Genomic DNA, 24518 nt, shown 5'->3' with positions numbered 1-24518 from the left:
GGGTCAGTGCCCATGAATGCAGACTAATCAGTGCTCACCATTGCCATGAATGCGGCCTCACCATTGCAATCAATGCAGCCTCACCATCGCAATCAACGCAGCCTCACCATCGCAATCAACGCAGCCTCACCATCGCAATCAACGCAGCCTCACCATCGCAATCAACGCAGCCGCACCATCGCAATCAACGCAGCCTCACCATCGCAATCAACGCAGCCTCACATGTGCCATGAATGCAGCCTTACCATTGGCATCAGTGCAGCCTGATCGACGCCCATGTGCAGCCTTGGGGGAGACAGGGAGGTGGGCGGGACGATTGCCAACAGATTACATACAGGAGAATCTCCTGTTTACTGAACAGCCTCTTTAATACAAAGTCCTGCCTCCTACGAAAGACAGAACAGTCTTCCAATGGCAGTCCAGGAGACGGGACTTCCTATTACAGACGTCGCCGAGCAAACAGGAGATTCTCCTGTATGTAATCTGACGACACTCGCCCCACAACATCCATGTCCCCTCCGAGGCTGCGCCAATAAATACGGTATATATCCAGATTACCAGAGGGGCCATATTAAACCGGAACGTGAGCCAGACTTTGGACATGCCTGTCCTATGCAGTATGAGTGTACTACAGGAAAGTAGAGTTCCAACAGTGTGACTTGGACTGAAATTTGGAGGGAGAATATGGTCAGGCTCAGATAGTTTCCAATTTTTTAATACTGTATAGAAATACAAACTATTTTTGACTTTTTGTGTCAAAACACCTCTTATCTTTGATCCACGGGTTCCAATAGCACCTCTACGCGGGTGACACCGAAATCTATCTCTTCAGTCCTTACCCCTTCAGTCTCCTCTCACATTACTAATGGACATTTCAACATGGATGTTTCCTTAAACTAAATCTCTCTAAAACCGGGCAGATAATATTCCCCCCCGCCCATGTCCCCCTCCACGACTTTTCCAATGAAGATCAATAATGCCACTATAAGTCCCTCCCCTTACGCAAGGGTTCTAGGTGTAATCGTAGACTCAGACCTGTCCTTTCAGCCCCAAATCCAATCGCTGTCAAAAGCTTAGAGACATCACCTCTGTAACATCTCTAAAATGTGCTTCTTTTTAACGAATGAAAACACCAACTCATTCACTCCCTTGTTATCTCTAGCCTTGACCATTGCAATTCCCTTCTCATAGGCCTACCTTTCTACTCTTCAGTCTATCATGAATGCTGCTGCCAGATTCATCTACCTTACCAACAGTTTAGTATCTGCCACCCCTCTCTGCCAATCCCTCCACTGGTTTCCAATTGCCCAGCGAAATAAATTCAATATACTAACAACATCATACAAAGCCATTCACAACTCTGCCCCAAGCTACATCATCAATCTTGCCTCCAATTATCACCCAAACTGTCTTCTTCGCTCCTCTCAAGACCTCCAGCTCTCAAGCTTCCTTGTCTCCTCCTCACATGCTCATCCCTAGGACTTCTCCAGAGTCTCTCCCATCCTCAGGAACTCTCTACCTCAATCTGTTCTGCTATTTCCTAATCTGGCTGCCTTTAGGAGATCCCTGAAAACTCATCTGTCACGGAATGTCCCACACTCCGCTTGAGTGCTTCCGTCAGTATACCGCTTCCTAAGTTCTGGAACACGAGTCCAATGGATCTGGCTATAGGAACCCCCAAGAACTAGACAACACCAGTCTTGGAGTACATCAGGACTAACTCTTTATTTGAGATCTCACACACATTTATACAGCAGGCTGACTCAAAGCTAACCTAATTAACATGAGCTAATTTACTAAAAAATTTACCCAGACCAGATGACAGACTTGTGGGCACCGAGCTTCACACAGTAGTATAAACACAATAGCAGGAGCTAATTACAATTAACAATACAAACAACAATCTCCCCCCCTCCTCAGCCTAGTCATCAACAGTTCGTCTCCTAGCCAGTCCTGGAGGCTAATGTGATCAGCTCACTCAATTAACAGGTTGAGTTCAGAATCAACCAAACCAATAATAGTCTCTACATACATCCTGGGAGATATTGTGGACAAATATTACTGTCCCATTTTAAGTAGTCCAAGTTATATTTTCTCACTCACCCTGTGCCAGGATAGCACAGGGTGACTTAGACATAAGAGGTATACGGGGAGCTGAAACAAGGACATCCCCTACTTTCCAAGGGATTCTGAGTTCCACGGGCCCTCCCGTCACATCATCTCTTCAGGGGAGCCAATCCCACCTCCAACTAACTGAATTTTTTTCATCTCCAGCAGCTCACCCCCCCAATAACTTTTTGTACCATTTGCCGACCCTATTAGATTGTAAGCTCTTATGAGCAGGGCCCGCTTAACACGTTTGTATTTTATTGTATTGGAAGTGTACTGTCTTCCCTTTATATTGTAAAGCTCTGCACAAACTGTTGGGGCCATATAAATCCTGAATAATAATAATACTAATATTAACCAGTTGCTGACCGCCGCACGACGATGTACGTCGGCAGAATGGCACGGGCAGGCATAAGGACTTACCTGTACGTCCTTGCCTGCCCGCGGGCGTGGGGTCCGATCGGACCCCCCCGGTGCCTGCGGCGGTCAGATTCTCGTCAGGGGCGATCAAAGGTGAGAGGGAGGCCACTCATTCGTGGCCCCCCCCCTCACGATCGCTCCTGGTGAATGAAATGCTTCCTCGGCTTCTGTAAAGTAAACAGTAAACCTTTGACGTGGCGGAGGAAGTGATTTAATCGCTCGCTCTGTATTTTCCGTTCCGGCGCCGAGGAGAGAAGACATCCCAGTGAGTGCACAAACACTACACACACAGTAGAACATGCCAGGCATACTTTACACCCCCCGATCCATCCCCCCCCCCCCCCATCACACCGACACCAAGCAGTTTTTTTTTTCTGATTACTGCATTGGTGTCAGTTTGTGACAGTTAGTGTGGTAGGGCAGTTAGTGTTAGGCCCCTTTAGGGCTAGGGTACCCCCCTAACCCCCCTAATAAAGTTTTAACCTCTTGATCACCCCCCGTCGCCAGTGTCACTAAGCGATCATTTTTCTGATTGCTGTATTAGTGTCACTGGTTAGGGAGGTAAATATATAGGTTCGCTGTCAGCGTTTTATAGCGTCAGGGACCCCCATATACTATCTAATAAATGTTTTAACCCCCTGATTGCCCCCTAGTTAACCCTTTCACCAGTGATCACCGTATAACTGTTACGGGTGACGCTGGTTAGTTAGTTTATTTTTTATAGTGTCAGGGCACCCGCCGTTTATTACCGAATAAAGGTTTAGCCCCCCGATCGCCCGGCGGTGATATAACTTAGGTTTTAGGGCCAGATAGGGTCTGCATCGCCCCAGGCAGCGTCAGGTTAGCGCCAGTACCACTAACACCCACGCACGCACCATACACCTCCCTTAGTGGTATAGTATCTGAACAGATCGATATCTGATCCGATCAGATCTATACTAGCGTCCCCAGCAGTTTAGGGTTCCCAAAAACGCAGTGTTAGCGGGATCAGCCCAGATACCTGCTAGCACCTGCGTTTTGCCCCTCCCAGCCCAGCCCACCCAAGTGCAGTATCGATCGATCATTGTCACTTACAAAACACTAAACGCATAACTGCAGTGTTCGCAGAGTCAGGCCTGATCCCTGCGATCGCTAACAGTTTTTTTTGGTAGCGTTTTGGTGAACTGGCAATTACCAGCGGCCTAGTACACCCTGGTCGTAGTCAAACCAGCACTGCAGTAACACTTGGTGACGTGGCGAGTCCCATAAGTGCAGTTCAAGCTGGTGAGGTGGTAAGCACAAGTAGTGTCCCGCTGCCACCAAGAAGAAGACAAACACAGGCCCGTCGTGCCCATAATGCCCTTCCTGCTGCATTCGCCAATCCTAATTGGGAACCCACCACTTCTGCAGCACCCGTACTTCTCCCATTCACATCCCCAGCCAAATGCAGTCGGCTGCATGAGAGGCATTTTCTTTATGTCCTCCCGAGTACCCCTACCCAACGAACCCTCCCAAAAAATGTTGTGCCTGCAGCAAGCGCGGATATAGGCGTGACACCCGCTATTATTGTCCCTCCTGTCCTGACAATCCTGGTCTTTGCATTGGTGAATGTTTTGAACGCTACCATACACTAGTTGAGTATTAGCGTACAGCATTGCACAGACTAGGCGCACTTTCACAGGGTCTCCCAAGATGCCATCACATTTTGAGAGACCCGAACCTGGAACCGGTTACAGTTACAAAAGTTAGTTACAAAAAAAAGTGTAAAAAGACCAAAAAAAACCCAAAAAAACCAAAAAAAACCCCCAAAAAAATATAAAAAAAAAAAAAAATAGTTGTCGTTTTATTGTTCTCTCTCTATTGTTCTGCTCTTTTTTAATTTATTCTATTCTGCAATGTTTTATTGTTATTATGTTTTATCATGTTTGCTTTTCAGGTATGCAATTTTTTATACTTTACCGTTTACTGTGTTTTATTGTTAACAATTTTTTTGTCTTCAGGTACGCCATTCAGCTGCAGCGCGGATTTATTTATCTTGGCAGCAACAGCGTTTGCTCCCACGATATATAAAGCCGTGACTCCAGCGGAGGTGATATATGCCGAAGCATGGGGGCAGCAGGGGCGGAGGAGCGATTTGCTCCTACCTTTTGCGGGAGGATGCCCCCATGCCTCGGCATGTATAAACGGTGCATGTATGCCCATCATTAGAAGTGGGTGGATGAAGGGAGGTATTCTAATGGTGGGCATCCCCACCGATCAATCTCTTTTTTTCGTTCAGCCCACAGGCTGCATGAAAAAAAAATAAATTACAATATATGCCCAACAAGGACCAGCAACATACTGGTATGTTGCTGGACTTTGAGTGGTTATACCAGAATGATGCCTGCAGGTTTAGGTATCATCTTGGTATCATTCTTTTCAGCCAGCGGTCGGCTTTCATGTAAAAGCAATCCTAGCGGCTAATTAGCCTCTAGACTGCTTTTACAAGCAGTGGGAGGGGATGCCCCCCATCTTTCATGTTTTTCTCTGGCTCTCCTGTCCCAACAGGGAGCCAGCTGACCATTGAGCTGATCAGAGACCAGAGTGGCTCCAAACATCTCTATGGCCTAAGAAACCGGAAGCTACGAGCAGGTCAGATCGTGGGCAGTAATTTTAGCAGTAGACCTCCTCTGTAAATCTAAAGTGGTAACCTGTAAAGGCTTTTAAAAATGTATTTAGTTTGTCGCCACTGCACATTTGTGCGCAATTTTAAAGCATGTCATGTTTGGTATCCATGTACTCGGCCTAAGATCTTCTTTTTTATTTTATCAAACATTTGGGCAATATAGTGTGTTTTAGTGCATTAAAATTGAAAAAAGTGTTTTTTCCCCAAAAAATGCGTTTGAAAAATCGAAAAACGAAAACACCCACCATTTTAATCTGTAGGGCATTTGCTTTAAAAAATATATATAAATGTTTGGGGGTTCAAAGTAATTTTCTTGCAAAAAAAAATAATTTTTTCATGTAAACAAAAAGTGTCAGAAAGGGCTTTGTCTTCAAGTGGTTAGAAGAGTGGGTGATGTGTGACATAAGCTTCTAAATGTTGTGCATAAAATGCCAGGACAGTTCAAAGTCCCCCCAAATGATCCCATTTTGGAAAGTAGACACCCCAAGCTATTTGCTGAGAGGCATGTCGAGTCCATGGAATATTTTATATTGTGACACAAGTTGCGGGAAAAAGACACTTTTTTTTTTTTGCACAAAGTTGTCACTAAATGATATATTGCTCAAACATGCCATGGGAATATATGACATTACACCCCAAAATACATTCTGTTGCTTCTCCTGAGTATGGGGATACCATATTTGTGGGACTTTTTGGGAGCCTAGCCGCGTACGGGACCCCGAAAACCAAGCACCGCCTTCAGGCTTTCTAAGGGCGTAAATTTTTGATTTCACTCTTCACTGCCTATCGCAGTTTTGGAGGCCATGGAATGCCCAGGTGGCACAACCCCCCCAAATGACCCTATTTTGGAAAGTAGACACCCCAAGCTATTTGCTGAGAGGTATAGTGAGTATTTTGCAGACCTCACTTTTTGTCACAAAGTTTTGAAAATTGAAAAAAGAGAATTTTTTTTTTTCTAGTCTTTCTTCATTTTCAAAAACAAATGAGAGCTGCAAAATACTCACCATGCCTCTCAGCAAATAGCTTGGGGTGTCTACTTTCCAAAATTGGGTCATTTGGGGAGGGTTTGTGCCATCTGGACATTCCATGGCCTCCGAAACTGTGATAGGCAGTAAAGAGTAAAATCAACAATTTACACCCTTAGAAATCCTGAAGGCGGTGATTGGTTTTCGGAGCCCCGTACGCGGCTAGGCTCCCAAAAAGTGGTATCCCCGTACTCAGGAGAAGCAGCTAAATGTATTTTGGGGTGCAATTCCATATATGCCCATGGCCTGTGTGAGCACTATATCATTTAGTGACAACTTTGTGCAAAAAAAAAAAAAAAAAAAAAATGTGTCGCTTTCCCGCAACTTGTGTCAAAATCTAAAATATTCCATGGACTCAACATGCCTCTCAGCAAATAGCTTGGGGTGTCTACTTTCCAAAATGGGGTAATTTGGGGGGGGGGGGGGGTTGTGCCATCTGGGCATTTTATGGCCTTCAAAAAACTGTGATAGGTAGTGAGGAGTGAAATCAAAAATTTACGCCCTTAGAAATCCTGAAGGCGGTGATTGGTTTTCGGGGCCCCGTACGCGGCTAGGCTCCCAAAAAGTGTGGTATCCCCGTACTCAGGAAAAGCAGCTGAATGTATTCTTGGGTGCAATTCCACATATGCCCATGACCTGTGTGAGCAATATATCATTTAGTGACAACTTTTTGTAAATTTTTTTTTTTTTTTTGTCATTATTCAATCACTTGGGACAAAAAAAATTAATATTCAATGGGCTCAACATGCCTCTCAGCAATTTCCTTGGGGTGTCTACTTTCCAAAATGGGGTCATTTGGGGGGTTTTGTATTGCCCTGCCATTTTAGCACCTCAAGAAATGACATAGGCAGTCATAAATTAAAGGCTGTGTAAATTCCAGAAAATGTACCCTAGTTTGTAGGCGCTATAACTTTTGCGCAAACCAATAAATATACACTTATTGACATTTTTTTTACCAAAGACATGTGGCCGAATACATTTTGGCCTAAATGTATGACTAAAATTGAGTTTATTGGATTTTTTTTAATAACAAAAAGTAGAAAATATCATTTTTTTTTTTAAATTTTCGGTCTTTTTCCGTTTATAGCGCAAAAAATAAAAACGGCAGAGGTGATCAAATACCATCAAAAGAAAGCTCTATTTGTGGGAAGAAAAGGACTCAAATTTCGTTTGGGTACAGCATTGCATGACCGCGCAATTAGCAGTTAAAGCGGCGCAGTGCCAAATTGTAAAAAGTGCTCTGGTCAGGAAGGGGGTAAATCCTTCCAGGGCTGAAGTGGTTAATGAGTCGCTCAGCCTACAAAATATAATATCATTGGAAATATGCTTTTTGGGGCCATCTATTTATCTTCATATCATAAAACATTTATAAGTACTTTGTTATTTTATGCTAAAAAGAGTACCTACTTGGATCTTCCCTCGCTCCAATTCCTTATCACCCCCTATGTGGATAAGTCATAATAATTCTTTCCTCCCCTTTATAAATTGACATGTATACACAGGGGCTGCCTGACTCTTTTGATCAAAACTGGAGACTTTGGATCTCCTTCCCTCACATTGTAACATACTTCATAACCACTATACTGGAACTTGATCTAGTGACCATTCTTTTAGGTGGAAACTAGTTATTCTGTAATTACTTTATGCAAACCTAATAAAAGCATGCTAAAATTCTTAAGCCTTCCCATTTTATTCCTGAGTCAGATTCAAATGAATTGGTCATGAAACCAATGTGCAAGTTGAATCAAATCAAATTTGTCTTTTTTAAAATTATTATTATTATTGGGGATTTTGAACAGTGGCGTCACAAGGGGGGTGTGGGGGGTGCGGTCCGCACCGAGTGACACCCGCCAGAGGGGTGACACCTGCGGGCAGCGGCACGGTCCTCAACCCCTACCTTGATCTCTCGCTTGATCTCTCTGGCTGTCTCCCTGTCTCACACAGTGGAGCAGACCAAAGCCGCCTCCCACATCTACACAGGAGGAGGAGGAGGGAGTCCAAGGGACACACTGCTGTGCCTACCCAACGCTGTTCTGAGGTCTGTAAAAATGTAATGCAAATGGACATGTGCTGGGGGGTGCTATGGGAGGGGAGGGTCTGCACTGGCACTGATGGAGGGAGTGGTCTGCACTGAGGGGGGCCTGCACTAAAGGAGGGGGGTCTGCACTGATGGGGGGGGTCTGCACTGATGGAGGAGGGGTCTGCACTGAGGGGGTCTGCACTGAGGGGGGTCTGCACTGATGGAGGGGGGTCTGCACTGATGGAGAAGAGTGTCTGCACTGATGGAGGGGGATCTGTACTGATGGGGGAGAGTCTGCACTGAGGGGGGTCTGCACTGATAGAGGAGAGGGGTCTGCACTGATGTGGTGTCTATACTGATGGAGGGCGGTCTGCACTGAGCAGGTCTAAAGTCATTGAGGGGGGATGCACTGAGGGGGTCTGTATTGAGGGAGAGGGGTCTGTACTGAGGGTGTCTATACTGATGAGGTGGGTCTACACTGAGGGGGTCTAAACTGATGGAGGGGGGGTCTGTACTTAGTGAGAGGTCTGTACTGAGGGAGGAGGATCTATACTGCTGGAGGTGGCAGTCTGTACTTAGTGGGGGGGGTTTTACTGAGGGAGGGGGGTCTGTACTGAGGGGGGGCCATAGTTGGTGGAGGGGGGGGTGACACCAATTTTTTTCCGCACCGGGTGACACCAGCTGTAGTGACGCCACTGACTTTAAACCTGAACCAAGTTTTAGATTTTTTACTTTTTAATAATGAAAGAAACAAAATAGATTATATACAATAGCCCAGTTAGAGCATAATAAAACATAGTGATTCCTTACCTGTTCAATAACAGTTTTCAACCACCACTGAGGACCCATCAGAGTTATAGCAGCAATAATCTTGGCATGTAAAACACCAAGAGCCCAGTCCTGTGATAAAACATTTGCATATCAACATGACCAATAATTTAAAAAATGAAAACATTGTTTTATAAAATGTAACTGAAGTAAAAAAAAAAAAAAAAAAAATAGAGAACATGAAACACGCTATATAAATCAAAACATTTGGCTAGCGAGGACAAAAAATATACATACATTATATGTACAGGGGTTGGACAAAATTATGGAAACAAGTTTCGTAAAAGAACAAAATAGTTATCGAATGTGGTGTTGGACAGCCTTTGGCATCCAAGACAGCCTGAATTTTCTTGGGAATTGACAGATATACAGTAAGTCTTGGATGATGGATAATGGAATCCAATATCACTCTTCATGCAGAAATCCAGGTCACAATCCTGCACAATGTCCTCTTATCTCTTTTGGTCAGTTGACCATGTCAACCGTGAATATGCTTATCAGACAATGTTTTCCTGGAAACTGTATATGCAGTTATAACCTTTGATACTGTACCTCGCGACACCGCAAATAAACTGGCAACTTCAGTCACAGAGGCACCAGCTAAGCGGGCACCAACAATTTGCCCTCTTTGAAACTCCGTAAGCTCTGACATGACTCTGCATTACTATCAGCCAGTGGCAAAGCTAGACATTCTTTCCTTTGGGGCAAAGACAGAAGTTTGGAAACCCCCCAGGGCTTAGGAGTGCTCTACATACAGAGTGCAGGGTTCAGGGGTGTGCTAAATACAGAGTGCAGGGTTCAGGGGTGTGCTACGTACAGTGTGCAGGATTCAGCGGTGCCAATGTACAGAGTGCAGGATTCAGGGGTGTCAATTTACATAGTGCAGGGTTTAGGGGTGTCAATGTACAGAGTGCAGGGTTTAGGGGTGCACTGCGTACAGAGTGCAGAGTTCAGGGGTGTGCTGTGTAGAGAGTGCAGGGTTTAATGGTGCGCTGTGTACAGAGTATAGGGTTCAAGGGTGTGCTGTGTACAGAGTGCAGGGTTTAGGGGTTCACTACATACAGAGTTCAGGGTTCAGGGGTGCGCTGTGTACAGAGTGCAGGATTCAGGGGTGCTCTGTGTACAGAGTTCAGGGGTGCACTATGTACAGAGTGCAGAGTTCAGGGGTGCACGAAGTACAGAGTGCAGGGTTCAGGGGTGCGCTGTGTACAGAGTGCAGGGTTCAGGGGTGCTCTGTGTACAGAGTGCAGAGTTCAGGGGTGCAGGATTCAGGGGTGCACTGTGTACAGAGTGCAGGGTTCAGGGGTGACGAAGTACAGAGTGCAGGGTTCAGGGGTGCGCTGTGTACAGAGTGCAGGGTTCAGGGGTGCACTGTGTACAGAGTGCAGGGTTCAGGGGCGCGCTGTGTACAGAGTGCAGGGTTCAGGGGTGCGCTGTGTACAGAGTGCAGGGTTCAGGGGTGCGCTGTGTACAGAGTGCAGGGTTCAGGGGTGTGCTGTGTAGAGTGCTGGGTTCAGGTGTTGCTGTATACAGAGTGCATGGTTCAAGGGTGCGCTGTGTACAGATTGCAGGGTTCAGGGGTGTGCTGTGTACAGAGTGCAGGGTTCGGGGGTGCACTGTGTACAGAGTGCAGGGTTCGGGGGTGCATTGTGTACAGAGTGGAGGGTTCGGGGGTGCACTGTGTACAGAATGCAGGGTTCGGGGGTGCACTGTGTATAGAGTTTTTTTTTTCCTGTTGATCCAGCCAGTAAGAGTAGATTCACACTTGTGCTACCCACATTCTGCAGGCAGAGCAGCCAATTAATTTCAGTGGGCTGTCATACCCACAGAAACATGGATTTTAAAATCGCACTGCATGGAATTGCATGGTGCTGTGCAGTTTTGCCATGCATTAGGGTGTCAATAACCACTTTTCGACCAGCCGCCATCATTATACTGCGGCAGGTCGGCTCGTTCCCACAAATCGCCGCAGGTGTATGTCAGTTCCTTTAAGAGCTATAGCAGGCGCGCATGCCCGTTGCACAGCCAGGGAGGCAATGCGCATGGCCAGCAGCCACGATGTCCATCGGGCCACCCGCGATCACAACACAGAGAGCCAGAACGGGGATCTGTCAATGTAAACAAACAGATCCCCGTTCTGACAGGGGAGTAGATAGAGATCTGCTGTTCCTAGTGATCAGAAACAACAATCTCTCTCCTCTTCCAGTCAGTCCCCTCTCCCCACAGTTAGAAACCCCTCCCAGGGAACACATTTAACCCCTTGATCACCACTAGTGTTAACCAAGGGGTAGTGTTAACCAAAGTTATAGCGTCTACAAAATAGGGGATAGATTTATGGCATTTTTATTTATTTTTTTTAACTAGTAATGGTGGTGTGGTGATCAGAGATTTTTAGCGGGACTGCGACATTGCGGCAGACAGATCGGACACTTTTGACACTTCTTTGGGACCAGTGACATTTATACAGCAGTCAGTGCTATACAAATGCACTGATTACTGTATAAATTACACTATGTCGAATAATACATATTGGCCTAAACTGATGAAGAAAATTTGTTTAAAATTTTTTGGGGGATATTTATTATAGCAAAAAGTAAAAAATATTTTTTTTTTTTCCAAAACTGACGGTCTTTTTTTGTTTATAGCTCAAAAAATAAAAACCTCAGAGGTGATCAAATACCACCAACACAAAGCTCTATTTGTGGGAAAAGAAGGATGTCAATATTGTTTTGGTACAGCGTCGCACAACTGCGCAATTGTCAGTTAAAGCGATGCAGGGCCATATCTCAAAAAATTGCCTGGTCATTAAGGGCAAAAATCTTCCGGTGGTTAAAAGTTAATTAAAAAGCAAAGGAGGAGTTGTCTCCTTTATGCCCTGTACACAAGGTCGGATTTTCCGATGGAAAAAGTGCGATCGGATTGTGGTGTTGGAATTTCCGATCGTGTTTGGGCTCCATCAGACTTTTTCCGTCGGAATTTCTGACACACAAAGTTTGAGAGCAGGATATAAAATTTTCCGACAACAAAATCCAATCGTTTAAATTCCGACACAAATCCGACGCACAAAGTGCCACGCATGCTCAAAATAAATTAAGAGACAAAAGCTATTGGCTACTGCCCCGTTTATAGTCCTGACGTACGTGTTTTACATCACCGCGTTCAGAGCGATTGGATTTTCCGACAACTTTGTGCGACCATGTGTATGCAAGACAAGTTTGACCCAAAATCCGTCGGAAAAAATCAGATGGATTTTGTTGCCGGAATGTCCGATCGTGTGTACAGGGCATAAGAATGTAAGCTCTAGTGAAACATTGTGCAATGGTGGGCTTGGAAGCAGGATGTCCCTTGCGAGGTCGTAAAAATAGGACAAATAGGGAATCCATATTTCTGACAGAAGCTGTTTCTTTGTGGTAGACTTTGATGGCTCTGACTACATCTAAGCAATGAAGAGCAATTCCCTTTAGATTCTTTAGGGTAGTGCACAAGGATGAAAGGACTATGTCTTTATTGGGGTGGGAGGCTGATACCACCTTAGGAAAGAAGGATGGTCTTGGGCATAGCTCCTTATAAGAGATAGCCACCAGCTCAGAAACACACCTGACAGACTTAATGGCTACCAAATAGGTCACTTTTCAGGAGGGATCATCTAAGGGTATATTTCTGAATGTTTTAACCACTTCAATACCAGGCACTTTCGTCCATTCCTGCCCAGGACAATTTTCAGCTTTCAGCGCTGTCGCACTTTGAATGACAATTGCGCAGTCATGCAACACTGTACCCAAATTAAATTCTTATCATTTTCTTCCCACAAATAGAACTTTCTTTTGGTGGTATTTGATCACCTCTGGGGTTTTGATTTTTTGCTAAACGAACTAAAAAAGACCGACATTTTTGAAAAAAAAAAGTTTTTCTTAGTTTCTGTCATAAAATGTTGTTTTCTCCTTCACTGACGGGTGCTGATGAGGCAGTGCTGATGAGGTGGCACTGATGGGCACCTATAGGCAGCACTGATTGGCACTGACAGGTGGCACTGATGGACACTAATAGATGGCACTGATGGGCAACACTGATGATGAGGTACTGACAGGTGTTACTGATGGGCACTGATTGGCACTGTGGTGGACACTGAGAGACTTTATTAAGGGGCACTGACTGGCAGCTGATTGGCACATCTGATGGGGGCTGTGCTGATAATCAATGTGCTGATTATCAGCACAGACCCCCCTCTGACAGGAAGAGCCGCCGATCAGCTCTCCCTGTCAGCGCAAACCGAGGAATACTGTTTACCGGCACTTCCTGATTCACACGATGATCAGCTGTGATTGGTCAAAGCTGATCATGTGGTAAGAAACCTTTGTCAGAGGCTCCTTACCATGATCGGAGATGCGGCGTGTCACACTACACGCGGCACTTGCGATCGCCACGCTGCGCGCCGGCATGTTGTCCTGCTGGACGTCATATGACGCCCAGTCAGGATAACAGAACCACCTCCCGGCTGCCAACCTGCTATAAGCCAGGTGGAAAGTGGTTAAAGTGTGGCAGGGCAGGCGAGAACCAAGTTAAGGTCCCAAAGAAGCACAGGGTACTGTAAGGGGGCATGATCCAATATATACCCTGAATTAAAAGCTTGGACAAGGAAAAGATTGTCTAAAAAAAAAAAAAAAATAGAAAAATAGACAAATAAAATATGGAACACAAAAAAAATGTATTTGTCTATTCTTTTTCTTTATATTTTTTTCTTTTTTTAGTGTTCAATATTTTATTTGTATATCATTTATTTTTCTATTTTTTTGTGTTTTATTCGTTTAGTTTTTGGTTTGATGCGAAACCCCTTCTGTGGTAGGCTGTTTTGTTGTCTCCCTTGGCCTGTGCTACCATATTCCTGTGTTGAGCTGAGGGGTCCCCTTTATTGCTGGTTAGTCCAGGCTCTGCTGTTGTATTTGTGTTCTATTTTGGAGCGCAGATGTTGCAGGTGAGAGGTGCTGTCTTGTATGGCGATTTGATTGTTGTCCTCCTGGAGGCTCATTTGGTTGCTCCTGCCCTCTCTCGGTGCGTTCCAGCTTGGTAAGCATCATGATAACGGGGATTTACTGATGATGCATGTCTGGCGTGCAGTCATTTCCAGTAGCGTCCCACACATGGGATGCACCGGTTTTCCTGTCACTTTGAATACATGTGGGCGGGTCCTTCCCCAGATGTGACGTATGTTTTGGGCTTTTCTTTGTGAAGGCAAGTATGTTGTGTTGTGTGGTGTTTGTTTTTCTCCCTGAGTGTTATAGGCAGGAGATCAGAGTAAAGATATTATTTAGTTTCAAACCTTATGTATATAATTAGTTATGTATTTTAAAAATCTTATTCTATTTACATTTGTTGATCTTTCTTATGACCGATTGAAGATCTATATTAATGCATCCGTGTACTGAGGAAGCGGTTCCCGCAAAACGCATTAGCATAACACTACTGTGTTGGGGCGTAATCTTTGAATTTGATTTTAATGATCTTTTGAGGTGATTTTCACCCTTGTCCTTTCAGCTGTTTGCTGCTTAAATGAGGACTCGTTAGATTTTATACATATGTCTATGCATACATGTTTGGCACTACATATGGTTTCCAGGGTGGCACATTAAAAATCCCTTCTGTTTTTCTGCTTTTGTAACTTTATACATTTAGGATGGCCCCCCTGGACATTATATTAGTGGTAAATTTTAAATTCCACGTTCTCTGTTTAGGCAATCCAAAGGCATTAGCCTGAACTGAGACCAGAGGATTATCAAAGCATCCAATGTTAGTTGTAGAGGATCTTTGGTTCTGATCACAGAGTTAGTTGTTGTTGTACCTAGAAGGCCAGGATATTCAGAGTTCCCCATTTCTGACATACAGTATCAAATTTAAGATGTCAGGGTGAAGGGCCCTTGCCCTTTCCCCTTGATCCAGCTAGTGGTGGCTGGGGTAATCTGCTTGGTATCCTTGTAGAATGGGGTTCCAGTGTTGCAGAACCATCCTTCAAAATAATCAATAAAGCTGCGTGCTGCCACCTAGTGGTAGATAACCATAAAACAATAAAAAAAAACTATCACCTGTGTATTCCCACAAAAACAGATAGATAATAATTAAGTGTGATAGCAATGCTGATGAACCAAATTGAATGACATAAATCAATGTGAAAGTAGCAATACCATAAAAGTTCATAAAGTGCACACAGTTCAAATAAAGTCCATTTGTGACATACAAGTAAGTGAATGAGATTCTTCTTATATAAGGTACATATAAAGATTTTCCAAATGCAACATGCTTCACAAAAACTCCACACCACTCTGTGTTATGTGCTCCCTTCACAGAGTGCAATGCACGCTCATCTCCTTGTTAGACCCTGCACACAGTGAAATTCTCCTTTAAGTATGGCTCCACAACGATCGTCAGTGGTTCCTAGTATGCCCTTAAGGATCAGACGCCGGGAGAAGAAGCAGGAGGGAGCGGAGAAGAACCAACCGGACGCCGAGAGAAGAGGAACCGGAGGGACCCCCGAAGCCAGAAGAAGACCCCCGAAGCCGGAAGAAGACCCCCCCGGAGCTGTTAAATAAATTATTTTAAAAACCTGTGTAGTGTGTTTTATTATTGACACTTTTTCCCTAGGTGAATGGGTAGGGGTACCATGTACCCCATACTCATTCACATAGGGTGGGGGGCCGGGATCTGGGGGCCCACTTATTATAGGTACTGGTATGCCCCGCGCTTGCCGCAATAGGAAAAATAGGATTTTTTAAAACAGCTTACCTGTAAAATCCTTTTCTTTCGAAGGACATCACGGGACACAGAGCCTCAGTAATTACTGATGGGTTATATAGGTATCACTGGTGATTGGACACTGGCACACCCTATCAGGAAGTTCAACCCCCTACATAATCCCTCCCCCTTGCAGGGATACCTCAGTTTTGTAGCCAAGCAATATAGTGTATTAAAAGAGGGGCGGGACCTCTGTGTCCCGTGATGTCCTTCGAAAGAAAAGAATTTTACAGGTAAGCTGTTTTAAAAAATCCTATTTTCTTTCTCGAACATCACGGGACACAGAGCCTCAGTAATTACTGATGGGATGTCCCAGAGCAATGCTACCTGAGGGGGGGGAACCAAGACCAAGTAGGGTGCAATCAGACCTGAGGACCCTGTAACGCTGCCTGCAGCACACTACGCCCAAAGGCGATATCCTCATGCCTTCTCACATCCACCTGATGGAATCTGGTGAATGTATGAACTGAAGACCAGGTTGCGGCCTTGCAGATTTGAGCCATAGAGGCCTGGTGATGCACTGCCCAAGAAGCACCAATAGCCCTTGTGGAATGTGCCCTGATCTGAAACGGAGGAATCTTCTGTTTCAAACCGTAAGCTTGAATGATCAACTGTCGAATCCATTTAGAAATGGTAGCTTTTGACGCTGCCTGTCCTCTATTGGGACCCTCTGGCAGCACAAACAAAACATCCGTCTTGCGAATCTGAGCAGTTGCCCCTAGATAGGCCTTAACTGCTCTTACTACATCCAACGAATGTAGAGATCTCTCTTCCGGAGAACAGGGATCTGGAAAAAAGGAAGGTAGAACAATGTCTTGGTTTCCCTTTGGAGCTCAGCACAGGACATCTTTACACGTCCATCACCTAAGACACTGGCGTAAAAACTGAGGTATCCCTGCAAGGGGGAGGGATTATATAGGGGGTTGAACTTCCTGATAGGGTGTGCCAGTGTCCAATCACCAGTGATACCTATATAACCCATCAGTAATTACTGAGGCTCTGTGTCCCGTGATGTTCGAGAAAGAAATTTGTTTTTCCTATTGCAGCGAGCGCGAAATGCAACCCTGTCCTTGCGTCGCATCTGGTCCATTGGACCAGCATACAGACAAGCGGGCTTTCCGTCGGACCAGCACACAGACGAGCGGACTTTCCGCCAGAAACTGAGTCCGACAGAAAGATTTAAAACATGTTTCAAATCTAGGTCCAGCGGGCTTTTGGGAAAAAGTCCGCCGGAGCCTACACACGGTCGGATTGTCCGGCAGACTCTGGTCCGCCGGACCAAGTATGTCAGAAAGTCCGCTCGTGTGTACGCGGCATAAGAGAGCTTTCTCTCCTCTGGAAGGAAAAACTTTGCTTGGGATGTGTCAATGTCCAGGCACAAAAAATTCAGATGAAGAGAAGAAGCCTGGAGAGCAGATGTTTGAAAATTGATCGCATAACAAAAAAAAGTCTGGAGCATCTGAACTGTCCTGCGGAAGTTTGTTGAAAACTGTAGGGGAGAGGAGTTCTTCTGGAAAATGTCATCCAGATAACCTGTGACCTGAATGCCGTGCGTTCCTAAGAGGGCAAGAAGAGATGCTTTGATTTTTGTGAATAGGAGCAGAGGAGCAATAGGAGCAGAGGATAGGCCAAAAGGCAGTGCAACAAATGGGAAAAGGCTGTTTTCCACTGCAAAGTACAGAAAATGCCAGTGAGGTGGATTCATGGGAATATACAGATATGCATCTTGTATATCCACAAATGCTTAGTATTCCCCTTGTCTTAGAGAGGCAATTATTAACTTTGCGGATTCCATGCAAAATTTGGGAATTTGAGAGTATTTGTAACAAAGACTTTAACCCTTTGGAGCCGGGCCCTCCCGGCTTTTTAGGGGTTTAGGATGCTGGGAGGCAGGGCAGGGTTTATGACCATGTGACCGCTATGATTGGCTGTCACGGCAATCACATGATCAGAAAGCTCCCAATCACAAGCAACGATCGGGAGCTTTACGCTAGCTGTCGGAGCGAGCAGGGTGCGAGCTTGTGACACAGTTGTATTTGCACTAATGGACGCAAAAATGCGGCCGCTCAGCGCCAAGGCCCAAATGCAGAGAGGCCACATATTTGCATGCAGCTGGTGCCTGGAGGTTAAGTCTAGAATAGGAGGAATACCCCTATTGGAGTTTGGAACCGTGAACAGGTTTGGATAGAAGCCTTTGAACCTGTCTTGTTGAGGTACTGGCACAACTACTCCCTGGAACAACAGATGGTTCAGAGCATTCTGCAAAACTGACTGTCGTTGAGCAGTTTTTGGATGATTTGAGAGAAGAAAGCGGTGAGGTGGTAGAGTTTTGAACTCTATTTTGTACACCTTTGAAACAACCAATTGAACTCACAGGTCTGGGAGAGCTGTGACCCAGAGAAGATAAACTGTAACAGACATCAACCTACTCTTAGGAGTGAGGGCACCCCTTCACTGGAGGATTTTGTGGCCCAAGTCTTTCACTAAAAAGAAGAGCAATTCGATAGCCTGCATTTTAAAGTGATAAAGGAGGGAGGTTTTTGAATCCTCCTCTGTGGAAGTAGAACCTGCCCTCCCATGACATCTTTATTAAATTTGTCAAGTGTCTCACCAAAAAGTTGTCCTCCTTCAAAGGGCATATGTCAGCAGGGGCGGACTGACCATTCGGGCACTGCGCGAGGGCCCCATGCCATTAAGGGGCCCCATCAGAGTTGCCAGCCTCAATAAAACCAGGGACAGTATGCAAAAATCTGTGTTTTTTAAAAAATCCCAAGATTTTAGCTGGCCTGCCTCTCCAGTACCTTTTCAGTGTGTGTATGTGTATTCTGTGTGTGTATACTGTGTGTATATTGTGCGTCTGTGTGTGTGTACTGTATGTGTGTGTTTGTATACTGTGTGTCCCCATAATCTATTGCCTGGGGGCCCCATAATCTACTATTGCCCAGGGACCCCATAATCTTCTCCTAATGCCCGGTGGCCCCATGAGTAGTCAGTCCACCCCTGTATGTCAGTATTGTTATTATTATATTATAGTAATTTTCAGCTGTCCAGGATTTTTAGGCACAAGATTCTGTGCATGAAGCCATTCTGGAAATTTATTACATTACTTGTTCTAGGGCATCGACACTAAAAAGCAAAGCAGGAGGTAATTGCTGCAACTGCTCAGTTAAGGCATCGTCCTGGAATACAGGTTCTTGTTGGTTTTTCATTGCCCTAGTCCAGTTAGCTGCAGTTTGACAGACAGAAATCACAGAGAGCCTTTAAGAGCATCTCAAACTTCCTATCTGTGAATCTTTGAATAGAGGAACATCTTCAACTGCAGTGAGATATTTACGACTTTAAAGGGCAGGTACAGACCACTTGTTAGTACACTGTTTCCACTGGATAAAATTCAGTAATGATTTACAGAGCAGAAAAAATCTATTCTGGACTGACCAGATTGTCATAGATTGCTCATACTATTTATGGGGAATGTCTTTCAATTTTGCAGGTCTCTTTGAACCCAAAGGGGCATGGCAAGAAGGAGGAAAATCAAGCGTGCCAACGACAAGGCTTTTTGCACAACAGAATCCACATATCCAGATTAACAAGCATACTTTGTGAAGCTGGAAATGAAGGTGCATAGGTCTGGGGGTGAGAAATTGTCTCCTTTAGCACTGCACTGGGTCATCGTCATTTCCTTCTATGTCCACTTCTTCTAGGCCGGGCATATTGGGATCCAACTCAGGTACAGACAGAGGAGCTAGAGAAGGGGATTTCTGTTTTGGAGCCCTAGAAAGGGATGGCTATATATTAAAGCCATTAGCTGACCAAGAACTTGTGACATAGTTGCATAAAAATTTGCCTTTGTCAGATAGGCCACTTGTTGCGTGTCTGAAATGGAACTAGAGATGTTTGCAGAGAGAGGTGTTCCCAGTACAAGGAAAGCATTGTCAATCTGAGGTTGATTGTTGTGTGGGCCTTTGGCAGAGCAAATGTTCACCTGAGTTTATGCTGTGAATCTCTTTTGTCTAGATTTAATCATAGCTAAGGGGGAGAGTGATCACCGGTGGGGTACTCAAGGAGTAGGGTTTGGAATATAGGGTAAGGGTGTCTGTAAAGTATCCTTGGAGTAGACCGTATTGTAGTGAAGTGCGCATGGCAAAAGGGCGTAAGGAAGCGCCTGAGTAACTTATAATAAGGACTCTAGGCAGAAGAGGCAGTAAAGTGTGTAACCACTGATGTGATGTAACACCTGATCATTCACCTGAGACTAAGCTCTGAGTGGTTGAGTTTTAGCACCAAATTAGAAAGGTTTACACTGTAAAGTGAATACATTCCAAACATAGTTCCAGTTTTTACAATAACGACCAGTTCTCTAAGCTGAAACCTATATAGGTCCAGGCTTTGCCTGTCACGGTGTGCATAATCCTGAAAATGTTTTAAGGGTGTGGGATCCATAGGGATGGACCAAGGCCCTGGACCTGTATAGTATGCTGAGGCTGACTTCATGCAGTGCCATGGTGAGCGCCTGTACAGAAACCAGCGCCCGAAGCAAAATTACAGGCTGTCCTCATGGTGTGGGGTCCAGGTATGGCTCCAAAATTTATACTGAGAAAGCACCAATCCAGATGCATTGTTTCTATTGTGGTACTAGAAGACAATGAAGAGTTAAATGAAGAATTGTTCCAAGAATCCAAAGATAAAGTAAGAAACTAATTAAGTTAGAGTTAAGCGGTAATTACTCTCTAAGGGAGAAGAGGTTCAACACCTTAGGACACTAGCAAAAAAAAAAACAAAAAAACCAACAAGAACTCAGTGTAGGGTAGGGTTACATGGGATGTGCCCAGGGGACGTGTCTATAAAAGCTTTGTCAGTGTCCAACCATCTGAAAGTATGAGCCTATACCTCAGGGTCTATGATAAACACTAATACAATATTTCAAAAGTCATATTTTTATATGTAGACTTACTTGCCAGGGATAAAACAAAGGTGTCTGATCCAAAGGCACCCTAAGAGGTGCAACTATTACTAGTTCAAATAAAAGTCCAAGCAGAAGAGGTACAACACCGGCTAGGAGAAGGGCCACTACAAGTGTCTTCATGATCTAGTTTGAAAATAAAAATACATTGTTAAAATAAATGAGACCCATTCCTATATTTAAAGCCCAACTCAATACAAAACTGCACTTTATTATTTTGGATAGTGAGTCATTGTTTAACTACTTCAATACTAGACACTTATGCACCTTCCTGCCCAGACCAATTTTCAGCTTTCAATGCTCTCACATTTTGAATGACAATAACTCAGTCATGCAGAGCTTTCTTTTGGTGGTATTTAATCAACACTAGGTTTTTTATTTTTTGTGATATAAGCGAAAAAAGGGTAGAAATTTTGAAAAAAAAACACATTTTTTTTTAGTTTCTATTGTAAAATTTTGCAAATAAGTAATTTTTCTTCATAAATTTGGGCCAAAATTTATACTGCTACATATCTTTGATAAAAAATAACTCAGATTAGTGGATATTATTTATTCTGTGTGAAAGTTAGAAAGTCTACAGGCTATGGTGCCAATCACTGAAAATTGATCAAACCTGATGTACTGATGGCCTATCTCATTTCTTGAGACCCTAACAAGCCAGGAAAGTACAAATACCCCCAAATGAAAGTTTTTTGTAGACAGTCCAAGGTATTTAGTAAGAGGCATGGTGAGTTTTTTGAAGTTGTAATTTTTTCCCACAGTTCTTGGGAAAATTATGGAATTTTTTTTTTTTTTTTTTACACAAACTTGTCATATTAGCAGGTTATTTCTCACACACAGCATATGCATACTTTCAACCATACCCCAAAATACATTCTGCTACTCCTCCTGAGTACGGCGATACCACATGTGTGAGACTTTACACAGCCTGGCCACATATAGAGGCCCAACATTGAAGTAACACCTTCAGGCGTTCTACGAGGATAAATTACACATCTCATTTCTCAACCACCTATTACAATTTTGAAGGCCTTGGAGCACCAGGACAATGGAATTGCCCATATAATGACCCCATTTTGGAAAGCAAAAATCCCAACATATAATCTATGAGGCATAATGAGTCTTTTGAACGGTTCATTTTTTCCAGTTTTTGGTAAATGTGGGAAAATAATGAAAACACATTTTTTTTTTTTTTTTTACACAAAGTTATTCATTTATAAGATATTTATAACACATAGCATGTACATAGCAAAAATGACACCCCAAAATACATTCTGCTACTCCTCCTGAGTATGGTGATACCACATGAGACTTTTACACAGCCTAGCCACATACAGAAGCCCAACATTGAAGTAGAACCTTTAGGCGTTCTAGAAGTATAAATTACACATCTCATTTCTCAACCACCTATTACAATTGTGAAGGCCATGGAGCACCAGCACAATGGAATCGTCCACAAAATGACCCCATTTTGGAAAGCAAACACCCCAACGTATATTCTATGAGACTTAATGAGTCTTTTGAACGGTTCACATACAGAGGCCCAACACTGAAATAGCACCTTCAGGCGTTCTAGGAGCATAAATTACACATATAATTTTCTGACTACCAATCACATTTTTGAAGGCCTTTCATATTTCTAACACATAGCATGTACATTCCAAATAACAAAAGATTATCTGTGGTTTTAGTAGTGCAGTGGTCCACAGAGGAGAGCATCAGTCCAGGCAGCAGGCAGAGATGTGGTCAGCGACAGCAAAAGCAATCGTCCAGGCAGCAATACTGTAAATAGTTAGTACAGGTAGAGATAGTGTCAGCACAGCCAAAGCACAGCCAAAGCGTTGGTCCAGGTAGCAGGCAGAAATACTGTCCATAGTCAGTAGAGGCAGCAGGCAGTGATATGGTTAGCACAGCCAAAGTATTGGTCCAGGCAGCAGGAAGGACCATCAAGCTTAGGGCTAGGGGGACAGGGGTAGAGGCTTCTCCCACCCAAATCTCTTTAAAGCTTCAGGGAAACCAGACCCTGTTCTGGGAACACAGAAAACCACTGTTTTTCTATACTCAAAACGCTATTCTGAAGCCCCTCACATATGTGAGACCCCTGTGTACTAAAGTAGAAGGGCAAAAGATCAGTCCAAGTGGTAGGCAAAAACATGGTTGATTAACAGGTCAAGGTCGGTGCATGTGGAAGTCAGAAACATGATATAAAACGGCAGGCAGAGGCATCGTCGGTAAACAGTCTAAGGTTGGTGCACGTGGAAGTCAGAAATGTGGTTTAACCACTTGACGACCGCCGCACGACGATATGTGTCGGCAGAGCGGCACGGGCAGGCAAAAGGACATACATATACGTCCTTGCCTTCCCGTGGGTGGGGGGTCCGACCGGACCGCCCCCGGTGCCAGCGGCAGTCGCCTTTGGTCTGGCAGCGATCAGAGATGAAGGGGAGGCCATCCGATCATGGCCCCCCCTCGCGATCCCTCCCAGCCAATAAGATTCTTCCCCTGCCTCTGTGTAGTACACAGAGGCAAAGGAAATGATGTCATCTCTCCTCGGCTCGGCAGTTTCCGTTCCGGCGCCGAGGAGAGAAGACTGAAATGTGAGTGCACCAAACACACACAGTAGAACATGCCAGGCACACATTACACCCCCCTTTACCCCCGATCCCCCCCCCCCCTGTCACACTGACACCAAGCAGTTTTTTTTTTTTTGATTACTGCATGGTGTCAGTTTGTGACAGTTACTGTGTTAGGGCAGTTAGTATTAGCCCCCTTTAGGTCTAGGGTACCCCCCTAACCCTCCCTAATAAAGTTTTAACCCCTTGATCACCCCCTGTCGCCAGTGTCACTAAGCGATCATTTTTCTGATTGCTGTATTAGTGTCACTGGTGACGCTAGTTAGGGACGTATATAATAATATTTAAGTTCGCCGTCAGCGTTTTATAGCGACAGGGACCCCCATATACTATCTTATAAATGTTTTAACCCCTTGATGGCCCCCTAGTTAACCCTTTCACCACTGATCACCATATAACCGTTATGGGTGATGCTGGTTAGTTTGTTTATTTTTTATAGTGTCAGGGCACCCGCCGTTTATTACCGAATAAAGGTTTAGCCCCCCGATCGCCCGGCGGTGATATGCGTCGCCCCAGGCAGCGTCAGGTTAGCGCCAGTACCGCTAACACCCACGCACGCACCGTACACCTCTCTTAATGGTATAGCATCTGAACGGATCAATATCTGATGCGATCAGATCTATACTAGCGTCCCCAGCAGTTTAGGGTTCCCAAAAACGCAGTGTTAGCGGGATCAGCCCAGATACCTGCTAGCACCTGCGTTTTGCCCCTCCGCCCAGCCCACCCAAGTGCAGTATCGATCGATCACTGTCACTTTCAAAACACTAAACGCATAACTGCAGCGTTCGCAGAGTCAGGCCTGATCCCTGCGATCGCTAACAGTTTTTTTGGTAGCGTTTTGGTGAACTGGCAAGCACCAGTGGCCTAGTACACCCTGGTCATAGTCAAACCAGCACTGCAGTAACACTTGGTGATGTTGTCCCTCCTGTCCTGACAATCCTGGTCTTTGCATTGGTGAATGTTTTGAACGCTACCATTCACTAGTTGCGTATTAGCGTAGGGTACAGCATTGCACAGACTAGGCACACTTTCACAGGGTCTCCCAAGATGCCATCGCATTTTGAGAGACCCGAACCTGGAACCGGTTACAGTTATA

At 44.7% G+C, this 24518-nt stretch overlaps 1 protein-coding gene across 4 annotated transcripts in view; it reads right to left on the bottom strand.

The window, feature by feature from the left end:
• MARCHF6 (membrane associated ring-CH-type finger 6) overlaps positions 1-24518 on the bottom strand; it is a 1314422-nt gene that overhangs the window by 162986 nt on the left and 1126918 nt on the right. For all 4 annotated transcript variants that reach the window (XR_012244456.1, XM_073630743.1, XM_073630744.1 and 1 more), the window contains 2 exons: positions 20781-20915; positions 9029-9118 (listed from right to left, as the gene is read on the bottom strand). Coding sequence is in view for 3 of the 4 variants with exons in the window: in XM_073630743.1 (XP_073486844.1) it covers positions 9029-9118; positions 20781-20915 (225 nt within the window). In the remaining variant the exon portion in view is untranslated. The remainder of the gene's footprint in view (positions 1-9028; positions 9119-20780; positions 20916-24518) is intronic.

Source organism: Aquarana catesbeiana, linkage group LG05, assembly GCF_042186555.1.
Source record: "Aquarana catesbeiana isolate 2022-GZ linkage group LG05, ASM4218655v1, whole genome shotgun sequence".
In the NCBI taxonomy this organism is placed as follows: domain Eukaryota; kingdom Metazoa; phylum Chordata; class Amphibia; order Anura; family Ranidae; genus Aquarana; species Aquarana catesbeiana.
This window is presented reverse-complemented; position numbering and strand designations above follow the sequence as displayed.